The 22,732-nt window shown below is 37.8% G+C and overlaps 1 protein-coding gene across 1 annotated transcript in view; it reads left to right on the top strand.

The window, feature by feature from the left end:
* LOC148757269 (uncharacterized) overlaps positions 1-22,732 on the top strand; it is a 496,442-nt gene that overhangs the window by 71,702 nt on the left and 402,008 nt on the right. Inside the window, exon 2 of the mRNA XM_088800795.1 lies at positions 7,506-7,588. Coding sequence (XP_088656921.1) covers positions 7,580-7,588 — 9 coding nt within the window. The 5' untranslated portion in view covers positions 7,506-7,579. The remainder of the gene's footprint in view (positions 1-7,505; positions 7,589-22,732) is intronic.

The following is a 22,732-nucleotide window of genomic DNA, read 5'->3' as shown; positions in this document are numbered from 1 at the left end:
ATTATTATAACTTCCACCATCATCTTTAGATTTTTGTTACTTTTTCTAAAATTTTGTTAACAAACTTTTTTGCTATTATAATAAGAAAAAATAATAAACATTATCAGAATATGTATAACTGTATTACTTGAATTTTTTTTTTTTTAGTTTCTATTAAACATCAGGGAGCAGAGGTGAAGAGGAGGGTATCTTCCTTCCTTCACTTGTAATATCAGGACTACAGTAGGTTGTTTGAGAAGCAGAAGACAGGCATCTTTAAGGAGTCCTAGTGAGTTCACCTACCACGCAGGGCCAGAGGAAATAAACAGAGAAATTAAAAGGAGTGATTGTGATTAGCATTAAACTAGATGAAAAAACTACTGAGATGTGTTCCTTTATGAGAAATTTCTCGTCTCATGAACCTGCTTTCCTAAAAGTTATTCTAGATGAAAAACAAACATTCTGATTTTTAAATTCTAGTTTTTCTAACAAAGCACTTATCTCCCTACATTGTAATTGTTTTAATGGTAGTCTCTTACACTAGCCTCTAAGTTCTGATGGAGTTGGAACTTGTTCTGTCTGTTAGTCATGCTCAGTAGTATTTGCTGAATGAATGCATAAATGAATGGACTTGGAAACTAAACCAGAGAAAATAAGGCAGGCTTTGTAGCATCTACACAATATTATGTTTTGTTTCTGACCATAAGTTTTACCTGACTTTATGGATCATTTCTCTTTTTCTCTCAGAGTTCACCCATAGTAGACTTAGCTTGTTGGTCATTCAGTCCCACTTTGTACTGAAAATCAGAACAATGAAGATTTAATGAAAACGGAAGAGATGAGAAGTGATTGAGTGCAGTGGTCAAGAGGGTGGGCTCAGGCATTAAATTGCCTCGGTGTGAAATTTGGCTCTGCCATGTGCTAGCTCTGTGATCTTGGTCAGGTAACTTGAATTCTCTGTGCTTTAGTTTCTTCATCTGTAAAACAGTGATGATAACAGTAGTATGTACCTCATAGGGATGCTGTAAGGATTAAGTGCTTATTAGACCTAAAACACTCAGCATATTGTTTGCCACAGTATAAGTGCCATGTAAGTAGGATCTATATTATTATTTTTTATTCCCTAAAAAGCAGAAGACATCCTCTTCAGTTGACCATAGCTATTGAATTAGTGTTTTTTTTCCAGTTTTTGTAAGCCTCCCAATGTTTTATATGCAAACTATGCACAGATAATGAATTTGATGTCTTCATAAAGCTTGATACTTTGTAGCAATTACTTTAAGTTCTCTCATCTGTTTCTTATTTCATTAGTTAATAATCGTCATGACAAAGTAATAAAATGGATCCTTTAAAAATACTTCTGAAAATGCTAGTGTCAAACACCAATTTCCACAAAACTTTATTCCAAGATTTGTAGTATTTTTCTCATTTAACACTTTGTAATTATTTTTATTTTAAGATTTAAAAAATTTTGTGTCTAGACTCTGAGAGCAAAATTTTTTCCTACACCTCACCTCCTGCTTATTCATACACTCTTTGTGAATATTTTACTGACATACAAATATTTATTATATGAATAACTAGATATTTTCTCCTTTTAGTCCAAACAAAGGGGACGCTGAATAGTGATAATCTTACCTCTTAGCAGAGGTGTCTGTGACACACTGCTAGATTTCTTGTAATTTCATCTGGGACCTATTAGTCCTTATTTTGCATCCTTAAACAATGGCATCTAAGAGATGATCCACTGGAAGACTGGTTGGTGGTGACCAATTAATTCATTTGACATACGTACCTCCTCCAGTAGAAATGACTACTGATAGTTCCCTTACATAATTACACGCACAGTGAGGTGCTGGACCATATTATTAATCCATTATGTTTTACACTGAATCATTTGTTACCTTTTAAAAAGTATTATTGTTATTTGATGATGATAATAACAATATCCTGCTGTTATGTAGTCCTGAATAGTTTATGAACTATAGCGTCCCTATATACATTGTCTTATTTAACCTGTACAGTAAGGTTGTATTTTTATTGCTGTTTTATATGTAGAAATCTGAGGATTGGGAAGAGAAAAGGTTAATTAGTATGTGCCATGTACTTTGCATACATTACCTCATTCAACCTTATACTAGCCGTTAAGGTAAGCAGTAATATCTTCATTTTACTAACACAAATCTGAGGTTCAGAGATGCTAACTGGTATATGGTACAACTGAGATTCAAACTCTTGGTTTGTCTGGCAACAAAACCTATACTCTTTCCACTATACCAGTGGTTGATTAATTGCATTGTAACCTTCATTTAGTACAGTCACTCCTTATGACTGAAGTCACTGTGTGTGTGTGTGTGTGTGTGTGTTTTTCTCCCAGCTTTACTGTGGTATAATTGACAAGTAAAAATTGTATATGTTTAAGGTGTACAGCATGATGATTTGATATATGCCTACATTGTGAAATGGTTACCACAATCAAGCTAATTAACACATCAATCGCTTCATGTAGTTGCCATTTTTTTGTGTGTGCGTATATAGTAAGAATACTTAGATCTACTCTCAGTAAATTCCAAGTAAACAATATATAGTATTGTTGACTATAGTCACCATCCTGTACATTAGATCCTCAGGACTTATTCATCTTATACGAGGAAGCTTATACCCTTAAACCAACTTGTCTTCACTTCCCCCACCCCCAATCCCTGGCAACCACTGTTCTTCTGCTTTGAGTTCACAAAGTCACTGTTTGTTTACCTCCAGTGACATTAAAATCTGGACATGTACATGATTCTAGATGGTATCATAGGGCAGCCTTTCTTTGCCTCATCCTTCCCTAAGAGAACTTATACTTTGTTTTCCCAGTCCTCTGTCACGGGATAAACAGGGAGAATCCAGACATTGTTTTGCATTGTTGTCTGTCACTGTTTGCATTGTCTCAGACCACAACAACGATTTGGGGTGGGGCTGAACTCATTAGCATTCTTATCATTCTTCCCCTATCCTACTTGTTATAAACCTAATTTCTCTATACATAATGCCCTAGAAAACTAAAGTCACACATTTGGCAGTTTGACTGGCTTAGGAATCGAAAAGCAATGGCTGCCCTAGCTGATATTCTGACTTGCATTTCAAGGATGTTTTTCCAAAATGTGAAAAAAAGACCAATTTGCCTAGACCTGTGGTGGTGTAAATACCTACAGGAGAATCTTGTGAAAAGAAAATAAGCTTGCTTCTGACAGAGAAATCTGATCTTTGGATCTAATAACCCTGGTTGGAAGGTAGAAACTCCAGTGTTCACTTTTGGATCAGGAAGTCATTGCTCAGTGTGCTAATATAATTCATTTTCCTTGAGTGTTTTTCCTTTCAAGTCACGTTTTACTGCTGGAGTTACTCAGCGAATTAATAGGTATAGAAATGCAAAGCTCTTTTCTTATTACATTTTATTGATCTGATTGCAGTGTTATTAATTGAAAGAGTAGGAAAAAGTGATGGATAGTTCAACTCAAGATTCAACATTCATTTTGGACGAAAGTTGCATGAATCTGACTGAAAGAAGCCTTTAGGTCTGACATGAATTAATTTTTCTTTGTCAATTCTTATAAAAGCTTTCAGTCCCAGTGAGATTTACAGTGTGAAATTATAAAATGTTTCTACTCTTAAAGAAAAATTGAAACTCAGAATGCTTATTTTGTAGAGTTGGAAATAATCTATTTTGTAATTCTCTTTTATAGATTACACATATAAGACATTTTTAAGAAAACTGTTCTGACTGAGAAGTAAGGAAGTGGGCATTTTGCTCTTCATTTTACGTAATTTCATTTGGAATATTGTGGTTGTGAAACATTATATTTATTCATTACCATTACGTCCATCTTATTTGTGTGGTGTGTGAAACTTTAGAGACTAGTGTGTGGTTAAGGATTCTTTGCTTTGGTTTATTTTCCTTTTGGATTGTTTGAGTATCTCATGAATTTCCCCATACATTTAAATTAACTTAGAATTTTGTATATGTACAGATAGGCTCATATACATATTTAATAAGTGTGCTCTAACATGAAAAATTTAAAGGGATCTTTTTAAATATTCTAATCTTCTATGTGAAGGGAAAATTCTCACCTTGGGCAAGAAGATACCAGATTATGTTTGATCTGCTGGTGAAGGCTGAGCCTCTTATCTTCCTTTTTAGTTGTATTTTAATGACCCGGGCTATTTTTCTGTTGTACTTATTATTTTAAAAATTTGGGGGTGGATGGATGGTTCAGTTGGTTAGAGTGTGAGCTCTGGACAATGGGGCTGCCCGTTGGATTCCCACATGGGCCAACGAGCTGCACCCTCCGCAACTAGAATGAAGTCAATGAGCTGCTGCTCAGCTCTAGGGTGGCAGATGGCTCAGTTGGTTGGAGTGGGGGCTCTCCAACACAAGGTTGCCGGTTCCCGCAAGGGATGGTGGGCTGTGCCCCCTGAAACTAACAACGGCAACTGGACCTGCAGCTGAGCTGCACCCTCCAGAACTGAGATTGAAAGGACAACAACTTGACTTGGAAAAAGTCCTGGAAGTACACACTGTTCCCCAATAAACTGTTCTCCTTGCCCAATAAAATCTTAAACGAAAAAACAAATTGAAACTTGAAGAGAATGGAAGGACTACTTAAATTTAAAGCACATTAAATGATATAAAACATCTTTTATCTCTTGCTTTTAATAAATATTGTCATTTGGAGAAGTTTAGATGTTTAGTACATGTTACTCATAATAAGTGTTCTGCCAAATATTAATATTTTTTATCCTTAGTTTATGGTGTTTGAATTGTCTTTCTCAAGGTGTGATTTCTTCTTCTGGTCATGCTTTTGGATGGTAGAATAAGTCATTTGTAGAAAGATTGGAAGTCAGCAAATTGCCTTGTAGCATGATCTCATTTTAGAACACATCTTGAAAATGTGTTTAATGCTTTCTGAGTGCAGTGACAATGGATTTTGGTTTAGGGTCTGCATAACTGCCCTTTAGCTTGGTGAAAAATGTGGACTGCTTCCTCTGATCATCAGCTACTCTCAGAGTGAAAAAGAGCCTGCACCAACATTAGGAAGTAAATGCTCTTGATAAATGCACAGGGTGCCTTTCCCCTGATATTATGTCTAAAAATACGTTCACAGAGAGTCAGGCATATGCTCACGCCTTGGTGTGAAGGAGCTTTCTGCTGTGCTTCTTGCTATACACATCCAGATTCTGGAGTGAGGAATTAAATTATTCCAGAAGCCCTGACAGTTTTTGATTTGCCATTGTCTCTATTTCTTCACTGCTTTTGAATGGGACCCACATACAGAGTTTTCATAGGTGCTGATGCGATGGTGGCCCCTGCTTGTTTCTGTTGGTTCTGAGGCATGCTTTTCTTTCCATTTTGGGAGGCAGAGAGCACTGGGCAGAGGTTGCACTTGGCACATTACTACTCTGTTGTCACTGCTGTAGGTGTTATTCCCCTCAGCAAGAGCCAAGGAGCCAGTAGGATGATGGGTCACCTCGCCAACTATTTAGCACCATTTCCTTACTCTCTCTCAACATCGTTAGGATTGGTTTTTTTTTTCTTTCTTATGTAACAGTTTTATAGGGGTGGTGTTGTTGAGCGTCCCTCTTTACCCCTGCTTTGTCTTGAGAGAACTGCTTCATCCTGATTTCTGACACCTCTCTTTATTATGGAAGGTTGCTAGACTCTCGCCACCTCCCACCTGCTTTCCCCTGTAACTCAATTTTTAGGCTTCCTTGTTGGCGTTTTTCTTTTTGAGTGTTATCTCTAAATTTCTCAGCTTCTGTATTTACCTTACAGGTTAAAGGAGGTGACATTATTGTTTGAGCCATTTTGTCTAGGAGGAAAAAACAAATAAACAAACAAAAAACCAGATTGCTCTTTAGAGACCTAGTCCCAAGAATAGAAGTAAATAATAGAGAAATAAGATGATACTGTTTTTCAGCCCCTGCTACAGTGTGGCTGTAAATGCATGTCTTTAGGTGAAACTTTGTCTTATTTACAGAGTTGGAGAAATATATTAACCTTCAGGATATTATTCATAACTTGTTTGAAAATAATTTCTTATTTATTTATTTATTTAAATTTATTGGGGTGACAATTGTTAGTAAAGTCACGTAGATTTCAGGTGTACAATTCTGTATTACATCATCTATAAATCCCATTGTGTGTTCACCACCCAGAGTCAGTTCTCCTTCCATCACCGTATATTTGGTCCACTTTACCCTAATCTATCACCCCCCGACCCCCTTAATTTCAATTCTAACAAGACGTACTGAGAAAAGAAATGCAGCTTTCAATGCACCAGAAAAGAGGGACAAAATCACAGATAACATCAGATACAAAGTGCACCATTCCCTTTGAAATTATCTGTATTTAAAAGTGCTTAAGTTTAGCTGTTACTTATATCTCCCTCTTTCTTCTTGTATGTTGAAATTAACAGTATTTTGATGTCCTTGAAAACAGAAAGGCCAACCATTGTTTTTCAAGAGGGTTGATTTTTTTGAGGGGGAGTGTATTTACAAAATAAATAAATTCTTTATATTGTTTCAGAGGGTTATCACAGAATACATCCAATGCAAGTTACCACAGATATATCCAATGTAAGCTCACATGTACAATTAACACACACACACACACACACACACACACACACACACACTCCAAAAGAAATCCACCCATGTTAGCCCAAATCCAGAGTTGAATTTAAACTAAAATAATTTCATCTATTATAGAGGAGAATTAATCTTCTTATATGCTTTTTATAGCTCGATAGTTCTCTCTCTGTGTTTTCATCATTATTTTATTAGTTTCTTTCATAAAAGTCACTAAAATGAACATAGAGCTCTACCATATAGTTAATTTAAGTTCTGGAGGCAGTTGATTATAATGGAGCATGGATCACATGTGTCATAAACTCTTATTTGTCACCAGGTATTTCCTTTTAGTTCACCTTAATGCATTTTATTTCCAATGATGCCAAAGAAACATGCATGCCTAAAGACACTTGCTACCTACTTATGCAGCTGGATACATTAATAATCTGTAATATTACATAGATATGAGAGTTAAACAAAAACAAACAAAAAAAATGAAAAAGGTGCAGTTATTTGTAGCCAGCAAGTTGCATGATCCAGGTGTAACAGTATTTGCATGTATTTCCACCTTTGTTTCTTCAGAGGCATTGAGGACCTCAGCTATTGCAGACTAATTGATAATTGTAGTTAACTGCTATGGGCTGCTTAGATTAGAAATGCATGCATATGTGGGTCTTGATTGGAACACTAAGGAATGCACACTCTCATTCACACAGGCAGAAAGTCTTCATACTAATGGAAGTGTGATAGAGATAGCAGGATATAAGACCAGAGAGAGAGAGAGAGAGAGAGAGAGAGAGAGAGAGAGAGACAAATATACCCCTGCAAATAGTTCTAAAATGTGTTTGCAAATGCAGAAGGCTTCAGAACCATCCAAAAATTCAGACACCCATTTTATTTCTTCTCTGCAGGACGCTTCCATCCAGATCATTCACCAAAAAAAGAAAAAACAAAACAAAACAAACAAACAAAAAGAAACCCAAAAATGGAAAAGGTGAGAACAGTGCCATCTTAGTTCAGAATTCATCTGATTTCCTTTTTCCCCCCTGCCTTGTATTCCTCAATCCATTGTTCTGCTTTTGAATGCAAGTGTCACAGCAGAAGCAGAAAGAGGGTGTTGAGGGAAGGCATTGTCAAAGCCATGGTTTCTATTGTTTCTTAGCTTTCACTGCTCTGCATTTTTTTTTTTGTGTATGTGTGTACTATTTTGATGAACAGCTCAGCAATACAGTCCATGAAATTAGGAAATACAGCAAGAGTGGAGGATTCTTGTGGGGGAGTAATGGGAATACGGGGAAGCTTTGCAGATTGTTTGCTCCAGTTTAGATGCCAAAGGCAGTCTCTTTGCAAGGACTTCTGTGGTGATATTTGTTTTCTGCTGCATTTTCAGTTTTAAAAAATCATGAGAAAAGTCTTGTCCATCTGTTAAGCTTTCCATTTGTTTATTTTTGTTCAGCTCAACAACTAAATAGAAATTTTAAGCAAGGGCCAGATCTGATGTTTGTGATTTGCTCAAATGTCGAAATCAGTTCTGAATCTTGTTGTCTTTTTCAGATCATTTAAGCTTGCATGTAAATGTGTGTGGTAACTTTCCAATGTACATTACAAAAAGTGGTTTTCACCATTGTTTGTGTGGCTTAAATCTGTAAATCTTGGGGTCATGTTATTTTGCACCTCTATAATACCTGTTATCTTGCTTGACATTTATGCACAAGTGATTATCTTCTTTAAACAGACCAACTCCTGGGATAACTCCCAAAGTTTTCAAAGGTTACAGAGTCACACTTTCAAAATAGATTTTTAAGAAAGTATTTCAAATGGGCATTTAACATAAGCATGAAAATGCTGGGAATTTTTTTCTAACAACTTTATGTAATGTATATGGCTTCAAATAAATAAAAGTGATTAAAACTGATTCCACATATAAAGAATCAGAAGGCAGATTAAATCTGAACTCCATATTAAAATAATTTGGCCAACAAAACCACATTTGCAAATTTTGTAAACTTAGTTTTAGCTTAGAAAAATCACATATCTATATGAAGTCTCTTTGCAAGGACTTCATCTATAATTGGTTCTCTGTAGTTTTCTTCCTTCTAAATATTGTACTGTCTATAATTATCTAGAAAAATCATTCCAAATTGGTCATTTGTTATTCTTAAGCCATCTAACTTCTGGCATGAATCCAGAACTCTTCAATAACATCAGAATTTGCTAAATATTCAATATTTTAATTTTAGAATGCATTTTCAGTCAAAAGGAGATATATCTGCATACAGAAAAAGAAATCTTTCTTTTCAAGGAGCCATTCCATTTTATAACACATGCTGGTGGGTTGATGTTCAATATGAGTTCATGATTTCTGTATTTTTCAAATAATGATTGCAGTCTGTCTTTGACTATAGGGGTAGAACAACCTGGATTTCATAAGAAAACACCCTGGACTGGAAGCCTTAGCTCTCCATGTGTGTGGATGTACAGCTACTTTGGCATCCTGCAAATACGTGTTCTGCCTATTTTCATTGCCTTGATTGAAGGGACATGGGCTCAGCCATCCTGCCTCCTTTTGTGAAGAGACATTTTGAAATGTCTATAGAAAGCAAACTTCTCGAAGAAATGCAGAGCAGGCCATGATTTGAATGCAAGTCTGAATTTAATTGCAGCCACCCTGGTAGTTCACTGTTTTATTTCCAACACACATCTGCACGATCCTCACAGCAGCCCTAGGCTATGAATTGTGAGCAAGGAAAGTTTATCTGTGATAAAATTATGTACCTTTTGCCATGGAATAGTCAATTGGGGTTGATTCAAAAGCCAGATTTAAACAAATGTTTCTAAAGCCTTTCTGTACAGAGAAGTTGGGATCGTTAACTTCTTCAGAGAATTTGGACAGAGAAATGGAGAGTCCCATCTTTTGACCAATTCTACTTTGATAAAGGGTGAAATGAGGGGAAAATGGCTGAAATATTACGAAGTAGGCCATTATTTCTACTTTAAAACGCTAAAGACAAAAATGTTAATGAAAGGCTCAAGATCTCTATAATTGAAGTAGAATAAACCAGTTCCTTTTGCACTTCAGAATTGTGTAATTCTCCAAGGAGCTATAAGGAATGCTCACACCCATGGGAGAACAGACTTGGAGGGAAACCCACCTCTCAGCCTGTGCCCCCTGCAGACATTTCATTTATGCTGGGCCAATTTCAAAGGACCAACAGATCTTGTGGCCAAGATCAATCCCCAGACATTTTAAAGGCACAGATTCAAGTTCAATCATTAATTTAAATATGTTACACAACTATCTGTAGTTCTTCCAGGAGACACAAAACTTGCCATTCATATGTAAAACCTAAATTGGGCCTTTCCTGAAAATGGACTCATCCCATCTCTCATTTTATTTTATTGTTTGAAGATTTATATTAAAATATAGGTAACATACAATATTAGTTTCAGGTTTATACCAAAGTTATTCATCATTTCTATACCTAAAGGAGTGATCACCGTAAGTCCAGCAACCATCTGACACCGTACCACACTAACACAATATTATTGACTATGTTCCCTATGCTGTGCATTACATCCTCATGACTTGTTTGTTTTATACCTGGAAATTTGAATCCCTTATTTCCCATCACCTTTTTCCCCCTTTAAAAAATTTTGAATTACAGTTGCATTCAGTATAATTTTATATTAGTTTCAGGTGTACAGCAAGCATAGTCTGTAGACATTTATGTAGTTTTAGAAGTGATCACCCTGGTAGTCTAGTACCCACTTGGCCTTATACATAGTTATTACCATATGATAACTATATTCCCTATGCTTTACTTTACATCCCCATGACTATTGTGTAACTACCAATTTGTACTTCTTAATCCCTTCAGCTTTTTCACCCTGCTCCCAACCTCTCTCCCTTCTATCACTCCAGTAAATCTAGTACCCATCTGATACCATAGAGAGTTATTACAATATTATTGACTATATTCCTTATGCTATACCCTGCATCCCCATGACTACTTTGTATCAACCAGTTTGTACCTCTTGATTTTTTTTCTTTTTTCTAATTTATTGGGGTGGCAATTGTTAGTGAAATTACATACATTTCAGGTGTACAATTCTGTATTACATCATCTATAAATCCCATTGCGTGTTCATCACCCGGAGTCAGTTCTCCTTCCATCACCATATATTCGAACCCCTTACCCTCATCTCCCACCCCCCACCCCTTACCCTCTGGCAACCACAAAACTATTGTCTGTGTCTATGAGTTTTTGTTTCTCATTTGTTTGTCTTGTTCTTTTGCTGTTTTGGTTTATATACCACATATCAGTGAAATCATATGGTTCTCTGTTTTTCTGTCTGACTTATTTTGCTTAGCATTATATTCTCAAGATCCTTCCATGTTGTCACAAATGTTCCTATATCACCTTTTCTTACCGCCGAATAGTATTCCATTGTGTATATACTCCACGACTTCTTTATCCATTCATCTATCGAAGGACATTTTGGTTGTTTCCATGTCTTGGCCACCGTAAACAAAGCTGCAATGAACATTGGAGCACACGTGTCTTTATGCATAAATGTTTTCAGATGTTTTTGGGTAGATACCCAGGAGAGGGATTGCTGGGTAATATGGTAATTCTATTCGTAATTTTTTTAGGAACCGTCACACTGCCTTCTATAGCGGCTGCACCAGTCTGCATTCCCACCAACAGTGTATGAGGGTTCCTTTTTCTCCACAGCCTCTCCAACATTTGTTACTATTTGTCTTGTTGATGATAGCCATTCTGACTGGGATGAGGTGATATCTCATTGTGGTTTTGATCTGCATTTCTCTGATGATTAGTGATGTTGAGCATTTTTTCATATGTCTATTTGCCATTTGTATGTCCTCTTTGGAGAAATGTCTCTTCAGGTCCTCTGCCCATTTTTCAATTGGGTTGTTTCCTTTTTTTGTTGTTGAGTTGCATGACTTCCTTGTATATTCTGGATATTAGCCCCTTATTGGAGGCACTGTTTGCAAAAATCTTCTCCCATTCAGTTGGTTGCCTCTTTATTTTGTCGATGGTTTCTTTTGCTGTGCAGAAGCTTTTAAGTTTCACATAGTCCCATTCGTTTATTTTAGTTTTTGCTTGCATTGCCTTTGGAGTCAAATTCATAAAATGCTCTTTGAACCCAAGGTCCATAAGTTTAGTACCTATGTTTTCTTCTATGCAGTTTATTGTGTCAGGTCTTATGGTTAAGTCTTTGATCCATTTTGAATTAATTTTGGTACATGATGACAGATAGCAGTCCAGTTTCATTCTTTTGCATGCGGCTATCCAATTCTCCCAGCACCACTTATTGAAGAGGCTGTCTTTCCTTCGTTGTATGTTTTTAACTTCTTTGTCAAAAACCATCTGTCTATATTTATGTGGTTTTGCTTCTGGGTTCTCAGTTCTATTCCATTGGTCTATGTGTCTTCTTTTCTGCCAATACCATGCTGTTTTGATTATTGTAGCCCTATAGTGCAAGCTAAAGTCAGGGAGTGTGATACCTCCATTATTGTTCTTTTTTCTTAAGATTGCTTTGGCTATTCGGGGTCTTTTGTGGTTCCAAACAAATCTGGTGATTTTTTGTTCTATTTCTTTAAAAAATGCCATTGATGAGGATTGCATTAAGTCTGTATGTTGCTTGGGTAATATGGCCATTTTAACTATTTTGATGAAAGCAGGGGAGATTGGGGAGAGCCCTGTCATTTATCTGCATCTGGAGCAAAGGGCTTCAGTTTTTCACCATTAATTATGAGATTAGCTGAGGGTTTGTCATATATGGCCTTTATTATGTTAAGGTAGTTTCCTTCTATACCTATTTTATTAAGTGTTTGAATCATAAATGCATGTTGTGTCTTGTCAAATGCTTTTTCTGCATCAATTGATATAATCATATGATTTTTGTCCTTTATTTTGTTTTTCTGATGTATCACATTGATGGATTTGCAGATGTTGAACCATCCTTGTGCCCCGGGGTTAAACCCCACTTGGTCATGATGAATAATCTGTTTAATGCATTGTTGTATTCGATTTGCTAGAATTTTATTTAGGATTTTTGCATCTGTATTCATCAGAGATATTGGTCTGTAGTTTTCTATTTTTGTGTTGTCCTTACTAGTTTTTGGTATCAGGGTAATGTTGGCCTTATAAAATGAGTTAGGGAATACTGTCTCTTCTTCAATTTTTTGGAAGAGTTTGTGCAGGATTGGTATTAGATCCTCTTTGAAGGTTTAGTAGAATTCACTAGTGAAGCCATCTGGTCTCAGACTTTTGCTTTTGGGAAAGTTTTGGATGACTGATTCAATTTTGTTACTGGTGATCAATCCGTTTAGATTTTCCAGTTCCTCATGGTTCAGCCTAGGAAGGCTCTATGTTTCTAAGAACTTGTCCACATCTTCTACGTTGTTGAATTTGGTGGCATATAGTCCTTCATAGTATTCTTGGATGATCCTTTGTATTTCTGTGGTATCCGTGATAACTTCCCCTTTTTCATTTCTGATTTTGTTTATTAGTGTCTTCTGTCTTTTTATCTTAGTGAGTCTAGCCAAGGGTTTGTCAATTTTGTTAATGTATTCAAAGCACCAGCTCTTTGTCACATTAATTGTTTCTATTGTTTTTTTGTTCTCTATTTCATTTCTTTCTGCTCTGATTTTTATTATTTCCTTTCTCTGCTGACCTTGGTTTTCATTTGTTCTTCTTTTTCTAGTTCTTTAAGGTGTTACTTGATCTTGTTTATTTATGATTTTTCCTGTTTTTGAGATAGGCTGCAATGATATAAATTTGCCTTTTAAAACTGCTTTTGCTGCATCCCGAAAATTTTGGTAGGAAGTATTTTCATTCTCAATGTTTCCTTGTGTCTTTGATCTCTAATTTCTTCTTTGATATGTTATTTAAGAGTATGCTGTTTAATCTCCATGTATTTGTGGTTTTTCTGCTTTCTTTTTGCAGTTGACATTCAATTTCAAAGCCTTGTGATCAGAGAATATGCTTGGTATGATTTCAATCTTCTTAAACTTGCTGAGGCTAGTTTTATGTCCCAATATATGGTCTATCCTTGAGAATGTTCCATGTACACTAGAAAAAACTGTGTAGTGTGATGTTTTAGTATTAAGTGCTCTATCAATGTCAATTATGTCCATTTCATCTAATGTGTTGTTTAAGGCTGCTTTTCGTTATTTATTTTCTGTTGGACAGCTAATATCCATAGCTGTCAATGATGTATTTAAGTCCCCTAGTATAATTGCATTTTGGTCAATTTCTCCCTTTAGTTCGGTTAGTAATTGCTTGGTATATTTCATTGCTCCCTGATTGGGGGCATAAATATTGATGACTGTTATGTCTTCTTGTTTTATAGTCCCCTTTATTGTTATGAAATGTCCATCTTTGTCTCTTGTTATCTTTTTCACCCTGAAGTCTGTCTCATCTGATATCATTATGGCTACACCTGATTTTCTGCAACAGGTTGATAGGAAGAGGTCTTTCTTTTGTTTTCCAGTACGTGTTTGTAGAATGTTTTATTTTCTCTCCAACTGCACCCTTTTTGTCTCTCTCACACTGTAGTGTTAGGTTTTCTCTGCACTATTCCAGCTTCTCACACAATGGTGGTATTCCCTGCAAGGGGTGCTTCACCTCTGTTAACTGTTCCCTTGTGTCATATGGCACAACCAGCGTGTGTGTTTGTGGATAGCTTTTGAAGTTCCAAAGCTCATCCTGCACCAGATTCAGAGCCTATGTGTTTCAGCAGTTCTGTTTACACCTGCAAGGGTCTGCCCAGATAGGTGGGGACAGGGGCGGGGTGAGTTTTGAGAATTGGCCCAGAGCAATGGCAGCGACCACCACCACAGCCTGTCCTGCTTGTACAGCTGCCTCCCCTTTGCCGGAACTAGTTGGGCTGCAAATCTGTGTCTGTGGACCACAGTTCTCAGAGCTGCAATTATTCTGTTCTTTTGGTCTGACACTGCAACTGTGCCACTTCTGGCACTTGGCAGGTGGAGGCAGGGCGAGCTCTGGGAGGGTAGGATGGGCATGGCCAATCTCCTTGCCTAAGGCTTCCATTCTCTGAGGTAGCACGGGCTTAAACAACCGTTTTCAGCCTTCTTCCCTTTGTCTTTTCTCCAAGGTCTCTGCCGTGAGCATTGGGTTCAGCCGTAGTATATGCTGTCCCCTCAGCCCTGTGGGCCACAAACTGAGCCGTAGCAGTCTGAGTTCTTCCCTCTTCCACATCTGCTGTAGTTCATGGATGCAGTGAGCTTGGAGCACTGAGCTAGGTCTGCGTCCTGAGCCCACACGGCTCCGTCTCCACACTTCTCCTTTCCCTCCTCCTCTGCTCATGCAGTTTGCCCACCTTTAGGTGAATTCAGTAGTGAGCCCCTTCGTCTTGCCTGTCTGCTGTGCAGGGCATCCTTTGTGGAGTTATAGTTGTTCGATTTGTTTTAAATTCCAGGGGAGATTTCCAGAGGCTCACTTCATATCACAATTTTGATGACGTCACCATTTCTAACTGTTAATGGAGAAATTTAACATTATTTGTTTTATAATCTTCTAGTGAGGCTTATGATTTGCATGACAGATTGTATAGGGCTCTGTAGTTTGCCAGCTTTCTTCATTAATGCTTTCCATCTTCTCTCAGTATACCACCTTTCACACAGAATCTTAACATTTCTTTGTGAATGGTTTTTATTGAAGTCTCACCTAACCTGGTCCCTTGCAGTGTATGCTGGGACAGCAGAGACCTAAGTTGGCTCCTGGTGAGTTTACTGATGATGTTGATTGCATGCTTGTACTTTTTTAAAAAAAAATTTTGGTAAAATACACATAAGATAAAAATAACTGTATTAACCCTTTTAGGAATACAGCTCAGTGCCATTAATTACATAAACAGTGTTTTGCTACCATCACTTTCATCAATCCACAGAGCTCCTTTCTTGCAAAACTGAAGCTCTGTACCCATTAAACAACAACTCCTCTTTCCTCTCTTCCTCAGCCCCTGGCAACTGCTATTCAGCTTTCTGTCTTTACAAATTTGACTACTCTAATTGCCACATATAAGTGGAATCACACAGTGTTTGTTGTTTTGTGACTGTCTTATTTCAGTTAGTATAATACCCTCAAGGTTCATCAATATTGTAGCATATACCAGAATTTCCATTGTATGTATGGACCCCATTTTATTTATCCAGTCATCTGTTGATGGACACTTGGGTTACTTCTACCTTTTGGCTATTGTGAATACTACTGCTATAAATATGGATGTACAAATATCTCCTCAAGACTCTGCCTTCATTTTTTGGGGGTTTGTACCCAGAAGTGAGATTGTGGAATCATGTGGTTGTTCTATTTTTAAGTGTTTAAGGTACCACCACACTATTTTACAAACTGGCTGTACTGTTTTACATTCTACCAACAGTGCACAAGGGTTGCAATTTCTCCACATCTCTAACACTTATATATATTTTTTATAGTAACCATCCTAATAGGTGTGAAGTAGTACTTCATTGCAGTTTTGATTTGCATTTTTCTGTTGATTAAGGTGTTGAGTATTTCATGTGATGATTGGCCATTTGTATGTCTTCTCTGGAGGAATGCCTATTCAGGTTCTTTGTATATTGTTGAATTGGATTTGTTTCATTGTTGTTGAGTTGTAGGAATTCTTTATATGTTCTGGATCCTTTATCAGATATATGATTTGCGAATATTGTCTTCTATTCAGTGGGTTGCCTTTTTACCTGTTAATTATGCCTTTAACGTACAGAAGTTTTTAATTTTAATGTAGTCCAATTTATCTATTATTTATTTTCCTGTTTGGCTTTGGATGTTACGTCAAAGAAATCATGGCCAAATACAAGGTTATGGAAGTTTTCTCCTATGTTTTCTTCTAAGAGTTTTATAATTTTAGGTCTTACATTTAAGTCTTAGATCTATTTTATGTAGTATCTGTTTTTACCTTTCCCTAGAGAGGGAACTTCTTGAGCATAGACTATGACTGTTTGTCTTTTTATTCTGAGCACTTAGCATATATCTGGCCCATAATAGATGCTCAGTAAATTATAGTTGAGTGAAACTTATGAGAAATAATGAGAATACACCAAAGCATATATTTATAGTGCTTTTCCATTCCCATAATAATTATAGGGGACTGCCTTGGGAATCCATAAAGAAATTTCTGAATTTAAAAAGTAATAGTGGTTTCAAGGGCTTTTTGACATTTTATTTATTTACTTTTTTTTCTGAGGATGTTTAATGGAATATTGGAATATTTGTGATAATAATTGTGCTCTTATCACACTTAACCTTGAGTGCTTTTATCATGGTATTTGTGTACAGTTAGCTACATATCCATACAAATGGTTATGCAAGAAGATTGTTTCTGCCATCCACACAGGTTCCCTAAACCCTGGATTACCCAGTGGAGGAGGTGAACACTAGATCAAGAGCTGGCCCAGTTAGGTCCCTGAACTTGGACAAGTTATTTCATACGTCTGAGCATACCTCAGAGTCTTCATTTATAAAATGAAAGCACTAATTCTAAAATTATAAAATTGTAGATCATAGTGATAGGACAATTCAAATATGACTAGAAATTCAACCACTCATGGGAAGAAACAAAGACAAGATTCACCACAATCTGGCCTCTTACAGAGACCCTTCCTATCCCAAAAATGATTGGAGAGCCAGGTAAAGAGAAGACTTCAAATACCCAGTATTTGAAGTTATGTTCCTGCTCATGCCACATTTGCTGGCAGGGAGGGAGTGAATTGAAAACAAAATTATTGTTGTTGTTATTATTGAATCAAGGGCATCTTCTCCACATTTCAGCCATTCCAGAAATAATTGTCTTGTGCTAGGGTATGTGTTTTGCACAACCAGTTTAAAAGATAAGGAGTTCTTGGTTACACTATTAGTTACAACTTCAAGTAGCACCCCACCCTCGAAATCCCATACATCCCACACATTTCCATCCCACATGTTTTAGTCATTTTTGAGAGACAGTTACAGCTACAGTCTCCCTGATGGACACCTTTGCAAAAGGTAGCCTGTGGTATACTAGCATTTGATTCTGAGGTCTCCATCTGACATGGCCACTACTGGCACTTTCTGAGACTCGGAATTGAGTCATCTTTATGGTACCAATCAAACAACAAGGACTAACTATCGCATCAGGGAAATCTTGGTTGTGACCTCTACTCTTTCTATCTGAGTGAGGTTTGATAAGCAACTTACCCTCACTGGGAATGGGTTTCTACAAGTATGAAATAGTGAAGATTTTATCTACTGTTTTATATAGAGAATTGGGTTGTTGAAAGAGGGAGAAGTAGAAGGATTTAACTTTTACTGAGCACCTTCTATGTGCTAGGTACTGTGCTTGCTGTATAGATAATCTATCTTGGTTAATGCCCAAATAGTTCTATGAAAGAATCATTGTTAGACTCATTTTAGGATGTGAAAGTTGATTCTCAGAGAGGTTAAGTAACTTGTTCAGAGTCACATAGCTTATACATAGTAAAATCAGGAGTCCAAGGAAATATGCTAGGTTTAAAGCCAGCACTTTTTTCCTCCACATCATTAGACCTTGACATGATACAAAGTAAATGTGCTCTGCACTGATGGGGACCCCTTCCCACTTCCTTCCACCGCTAACATTGCTACTTTACTTCTTTCGGGCACCTGAGAAAGAGAGTTCTCAATCTCTGAGTCTTCTAGCTTTACCTTTGCTGAAGAACAGATACTACCTATTTCCCCCCGAATCCACATTTTCCAGAGAAAGATGGATATTTTGGTCAAATTTGAGGGACAAAAAATTATCCCAAAGTTAAAGATTCAAGCACAAGTGAGCCTTCATCTAATCATTATCCTGCATTGTGGTTATTTCTTTTTCTCTCTTTTCATTTTTCTAAACATTTTTTTTTTCCAAAAACTTGTCACTGGGGGCCCTGGTGAGTGTGAAGGTGTCCAGATTCCTATTCTGGGGCCCTAGATTCACAAAAGGTCAAGGTGATCTCCAGTTTGCATCTGGCTTATATCGTGCTAGAGGAGCAATGAGGTCTCCTGAGAGAGCCAGGAAAGATTTGCCTCCTGCAGAGGTTTGGACAAGCCCAGCTACTCTCCGTGACTTCTTAAGGGCAAACCTGCTTGTCTGCCATCCGCAGCCTCTTCACATGTTTCCAACGGGGTGACTGAGGGCAGAGGGCCTCCAGAAAGCCTGTTACCCCCACCACTCCTCGGGCTCCCGAAAGCCTGTTACCCCCACCACTCCTCGGGCTCCTGAAAGCCTGTTACCCCCACCACTCCTCGGGCTCCAGAAAGTCTGTTATCCCCACCACTCCTCGGGCTCCCGAAAGCCTGTTACCCCCACCACTCCTCGGGTTCCCGAAAGCCTGTTACCCCCACCACTCCTCGGGCTCCAGAAAGCCTGTTACCCCCACCACTCCTCGGGCTCCCGAAAGCCTGTTACCCCCACCACTCCTCGGGCTCCAGAAAGCCTGTTACCCCCACCACTCCTCGGGCTCCAGAAAGCCTGTTACCCCCACCACTCCTCGGGCTCCAGAAAGTCTGTTATCCCCACCACTCCTCGGGCTCCAGAAAGCCTGTTACTCCCACCACTCCTCGGGTTCCCGAAAGCCTGTTACCCCCACCACTCCTCGGGCTCCAGAAAGCCTGTTACCCCCACCACTCCTCGGGCTCCCGAAAGCCTGTTACCCCCACCACTCCTCGGGCTCCAGAAAGCCTGTTACCCCCACCACTCCTCGGGCTCCAGAAAGCCTGTTACCCCCACCACTCCTCGGGCTCCAGAAAGCTTGTTACCCCCACCACTCCTCAGGCTCCCCAAAGCCTGTTACCCCCACCACTCCTCAGGCTCTCGAAAGCCTGTTGTCCCCCACCACTCCTCGGGCTCCAGAAAGCCTGTTACCCCCACCACTCCTCGGGCTCCCGAAAGCAGCCCCTAGGTTCACACATAAGACTTCCTTTGAGGGGAGGTCAAGAGGTTGTCTCTCCCAGATTGAGGGTAGGTGCCCTTTTCCTTCCCTCTGAGGCAGATTGCTTGTTCCTTCCTTCTAAATAAGCATTTAATTCAAGCTTTATAATGCATGACTCAAATTTGTCCCACTGGAACTAAGCTGATCTGAATTAGTTTATTGATTGCTGAGCTGCAAACACCTAGTAGGTGCTCAGTAAATAAAGATTATGTCTGGTTATGATCTGTTTGGGAATCTAGGAAAGATACACAGTCAGATTGGTTTCATCATTGAAATGTAATAGTAATACTGATAATATTAGATTGTCAGATAATTTAAAAGTCATTTCTCAAGCGCAACAACATGCACATCATAGGAATACCAGAAGGTGAAGAGAGGAAACAAGGGATTGAGAACATATTTGAAGTAATAATGTCTGAAAACTTCCCTAACCTGATAAGGGAAACCAACATACAAGCCCAGGAAGTGCTGAGAGTTCCAACCAGGATAAACCCAAACAGGTCCACACCAAGACACATTCTAATTAAAATGGCAAAGGTTAAAGACAAAGAGAGAATCCTAAAAGCAGCAAGAGAAAGACAGAGGGTTACATACAAGGGAACTCCCATAAGACTATCAAATGATTTTTCTGCAGAAACATTGCAGGCCAGGAGGGAGTGGCAGGAGATACTCAAAATGATGGAAATAAAGGCCTAAAACCTAGATTGCTTTATCCAGCAAGGCTATCATTTAACGTTGATGGAGAGATAAAGAGCTTCCCAGAAAAGAATAAACTAAAGGAATTTATTACCACCGAGCCAGCATTGCAAGAAATATTAAAAGGACTTCTGTAAATAGAAGAAAGATGAAAACAAAATAACTAGATATTTAAAAATGGCAATAACTATGTACCTATCAATAATTACTTTAAATGTAAACGGATTAAATGCTCCAATCAAGAGACATAGGGTGGCTGAGTGGATAAGAAAGCAAGACCCTTGCATATGCTGTATACAAGAGACTCTCCTCAGATCAAAAGACACACACAGGCTGAAAGTGAAGGGTTGGAGTAAGATATTTCATGCAAATGGAAATGAGAAAAAAGCTGGAATTGCAATACTTATATCTGACAAAATAGACTTTAAAATGAAGAACATATTAGAAGACAAAGATGAGCACTATATAATAATAAAGGGATTGATCCGACAAGAGGACATAACCCTAGTAAACATCCATGCACCCAACATAGGAGCACCTAAATATATAAAACAGATATTGGCTGACATAAAGACAGAGATCAACAGTAACAGTATCATAGTAGGGGACTTCAACACACCTCTGACAGCAAGGGACAGGTCTTCCAGACAGAAAATCAATATGGAAACAACAGCCTTAAATGATACATTGGACCACTTGGATTTAATCGATATTTTCAGAACATTTCACCCCAATGTTGCAGAATACACATTCTTCTCAAGCACACATGGGACATTTTCCAAGATAGACCATATGTTAGGCCACAAAACAAGTCTTGATAAATTTAAGAAAATTGAAATCATACCAATTGTCTTCTCTGACCACAGTGCTATGAAATTAGAAATGAACTACAGGAAAAAAACTGGAAGACACACAAATTCATGGAGGCTGAATAACGTGTTACTAAATAATGAATGGGTCAAGCAGGAGATCAAGGAAGAAATCAAAAGATATCTTGAGACAAACAAAAATGAAAACATGACAACCCAAAATCTATGGAATGCCGCGAAAGCAGTCCTAAGAGGAAAATTTGCATTGCAGGCATACCTACAGAAACAAGAAACATCACTAATCAACAGTTTATCTTCACACTTAAGGGATCTGGAAAAAAACCAACAAAATGAGTCCAAAGGGAGTACAAGGAAGGAGATAATAAAGATCAGAGTGGAAAGAAATGAAATAGAAACCAGAAAAACAATACAAAAGATCAATGTATCCAAGAGTTGGTTCTTAGAGAAGATAAACAAAATTGACAAACCTTTAGCCAGATTCATTAAAAAAAGAGAGAGAGGACCTAAATTAATAAAATCAGAAGTGAAAGAGGAGAAGTGAAAACAGACACCGCAGAAATACAAATATTTTAAGAAATTACTATGAGCAACTATATGCCAACAAATTTGACAATCTGGAAGAAATGGACAATTTTCTAGAGGCGTACAACCTTCCAAGGCTAACTCAAGGAGAAACAGAAAACCTGAATAGACTGATTACCACCAGGGAAATTGAATCAAGGTAGAAATCAACAATCTCCCAACAAACAAAAGCCCTGGACCAGATGGCTTTACAGGTGAATTTTACAAAATGTTCACCTGAAATCTATGTAATTTTACTAACAATTGTCACCCCAATAAATTTAATTAAAAAATAAATGTTCAAAAAAGAATTATCACCTATTCTCCTCAAGCTCTTCCAAAAAATCCAGAGGGAGGGAAGTCTCCCAAACACTTTTTACGAAGCCACTATCACCCTGATCCCCAAATCAGACAAAGACACCACAGAAAAAGAAAACTACAGGCCGATATCGCTAATGAACATAGATGCAAAAATCCTCAAGAAAATATTAGCGAAAGGAATTCACCAATACATTAAAAAGATCATGCACCATGATCAAGTGGGATTCATCCCTGTTATGCCAGGGTGGTTCAACATCCATAAATCAATTAATGTGATACACCACATTAATAAAATGAAGAATAAAAATCACATTATCAAATCAATAGATGCAGAAAAGCATTTGATAAAATCCAGCAGCCATTTATGATAAAAACCCTTAAGAAAGTGGGAATAGAGGGATCATCTCTCAACATAATAAAGGCCATATATGATAAACCCACAGCTAACATCATACTCAATGGGGAAAAGCGAAAACCATTCCCCTTAAAATCAGGAACAAGGCAAGGTTGCTCACTTTCTCCACCTCTATTCAACATAGAGTAAGATTTTTACTGATATATCCTCTCGTGGGAGGGAAGTATGAGAAAAAATAAACATGTGGGATCACATCAAACTAAAAAGTTTTTTCACAGTAAAGGAAACCATCAATGAAACAAAAAGGGATCCTACTGAATGGGAAAAGATGTTTGCCAATGATATATCTGATAAGGGGTTAATATCCCAAATTTA

The sequence above is a fragment of the Rhinolophus sinicus genome, chromosome 9, assembly GCF_057876585.1.
Source record: "Rhinolophus sinicus isolate RSI-liver-muscle chromosome 9, RSI-T2T, whole genome shotgun sequence".
Classification (NCBI taxonomy): Eukaryota; Metazoa; Chordata; class Mammalia; order Chiroptera; family Rhinolophidae; genus Rhinolophus; species Rhinolophus sinicus.
This window is presented reverse-complemented; position numbering and strand designations above follow the sequence as displayed.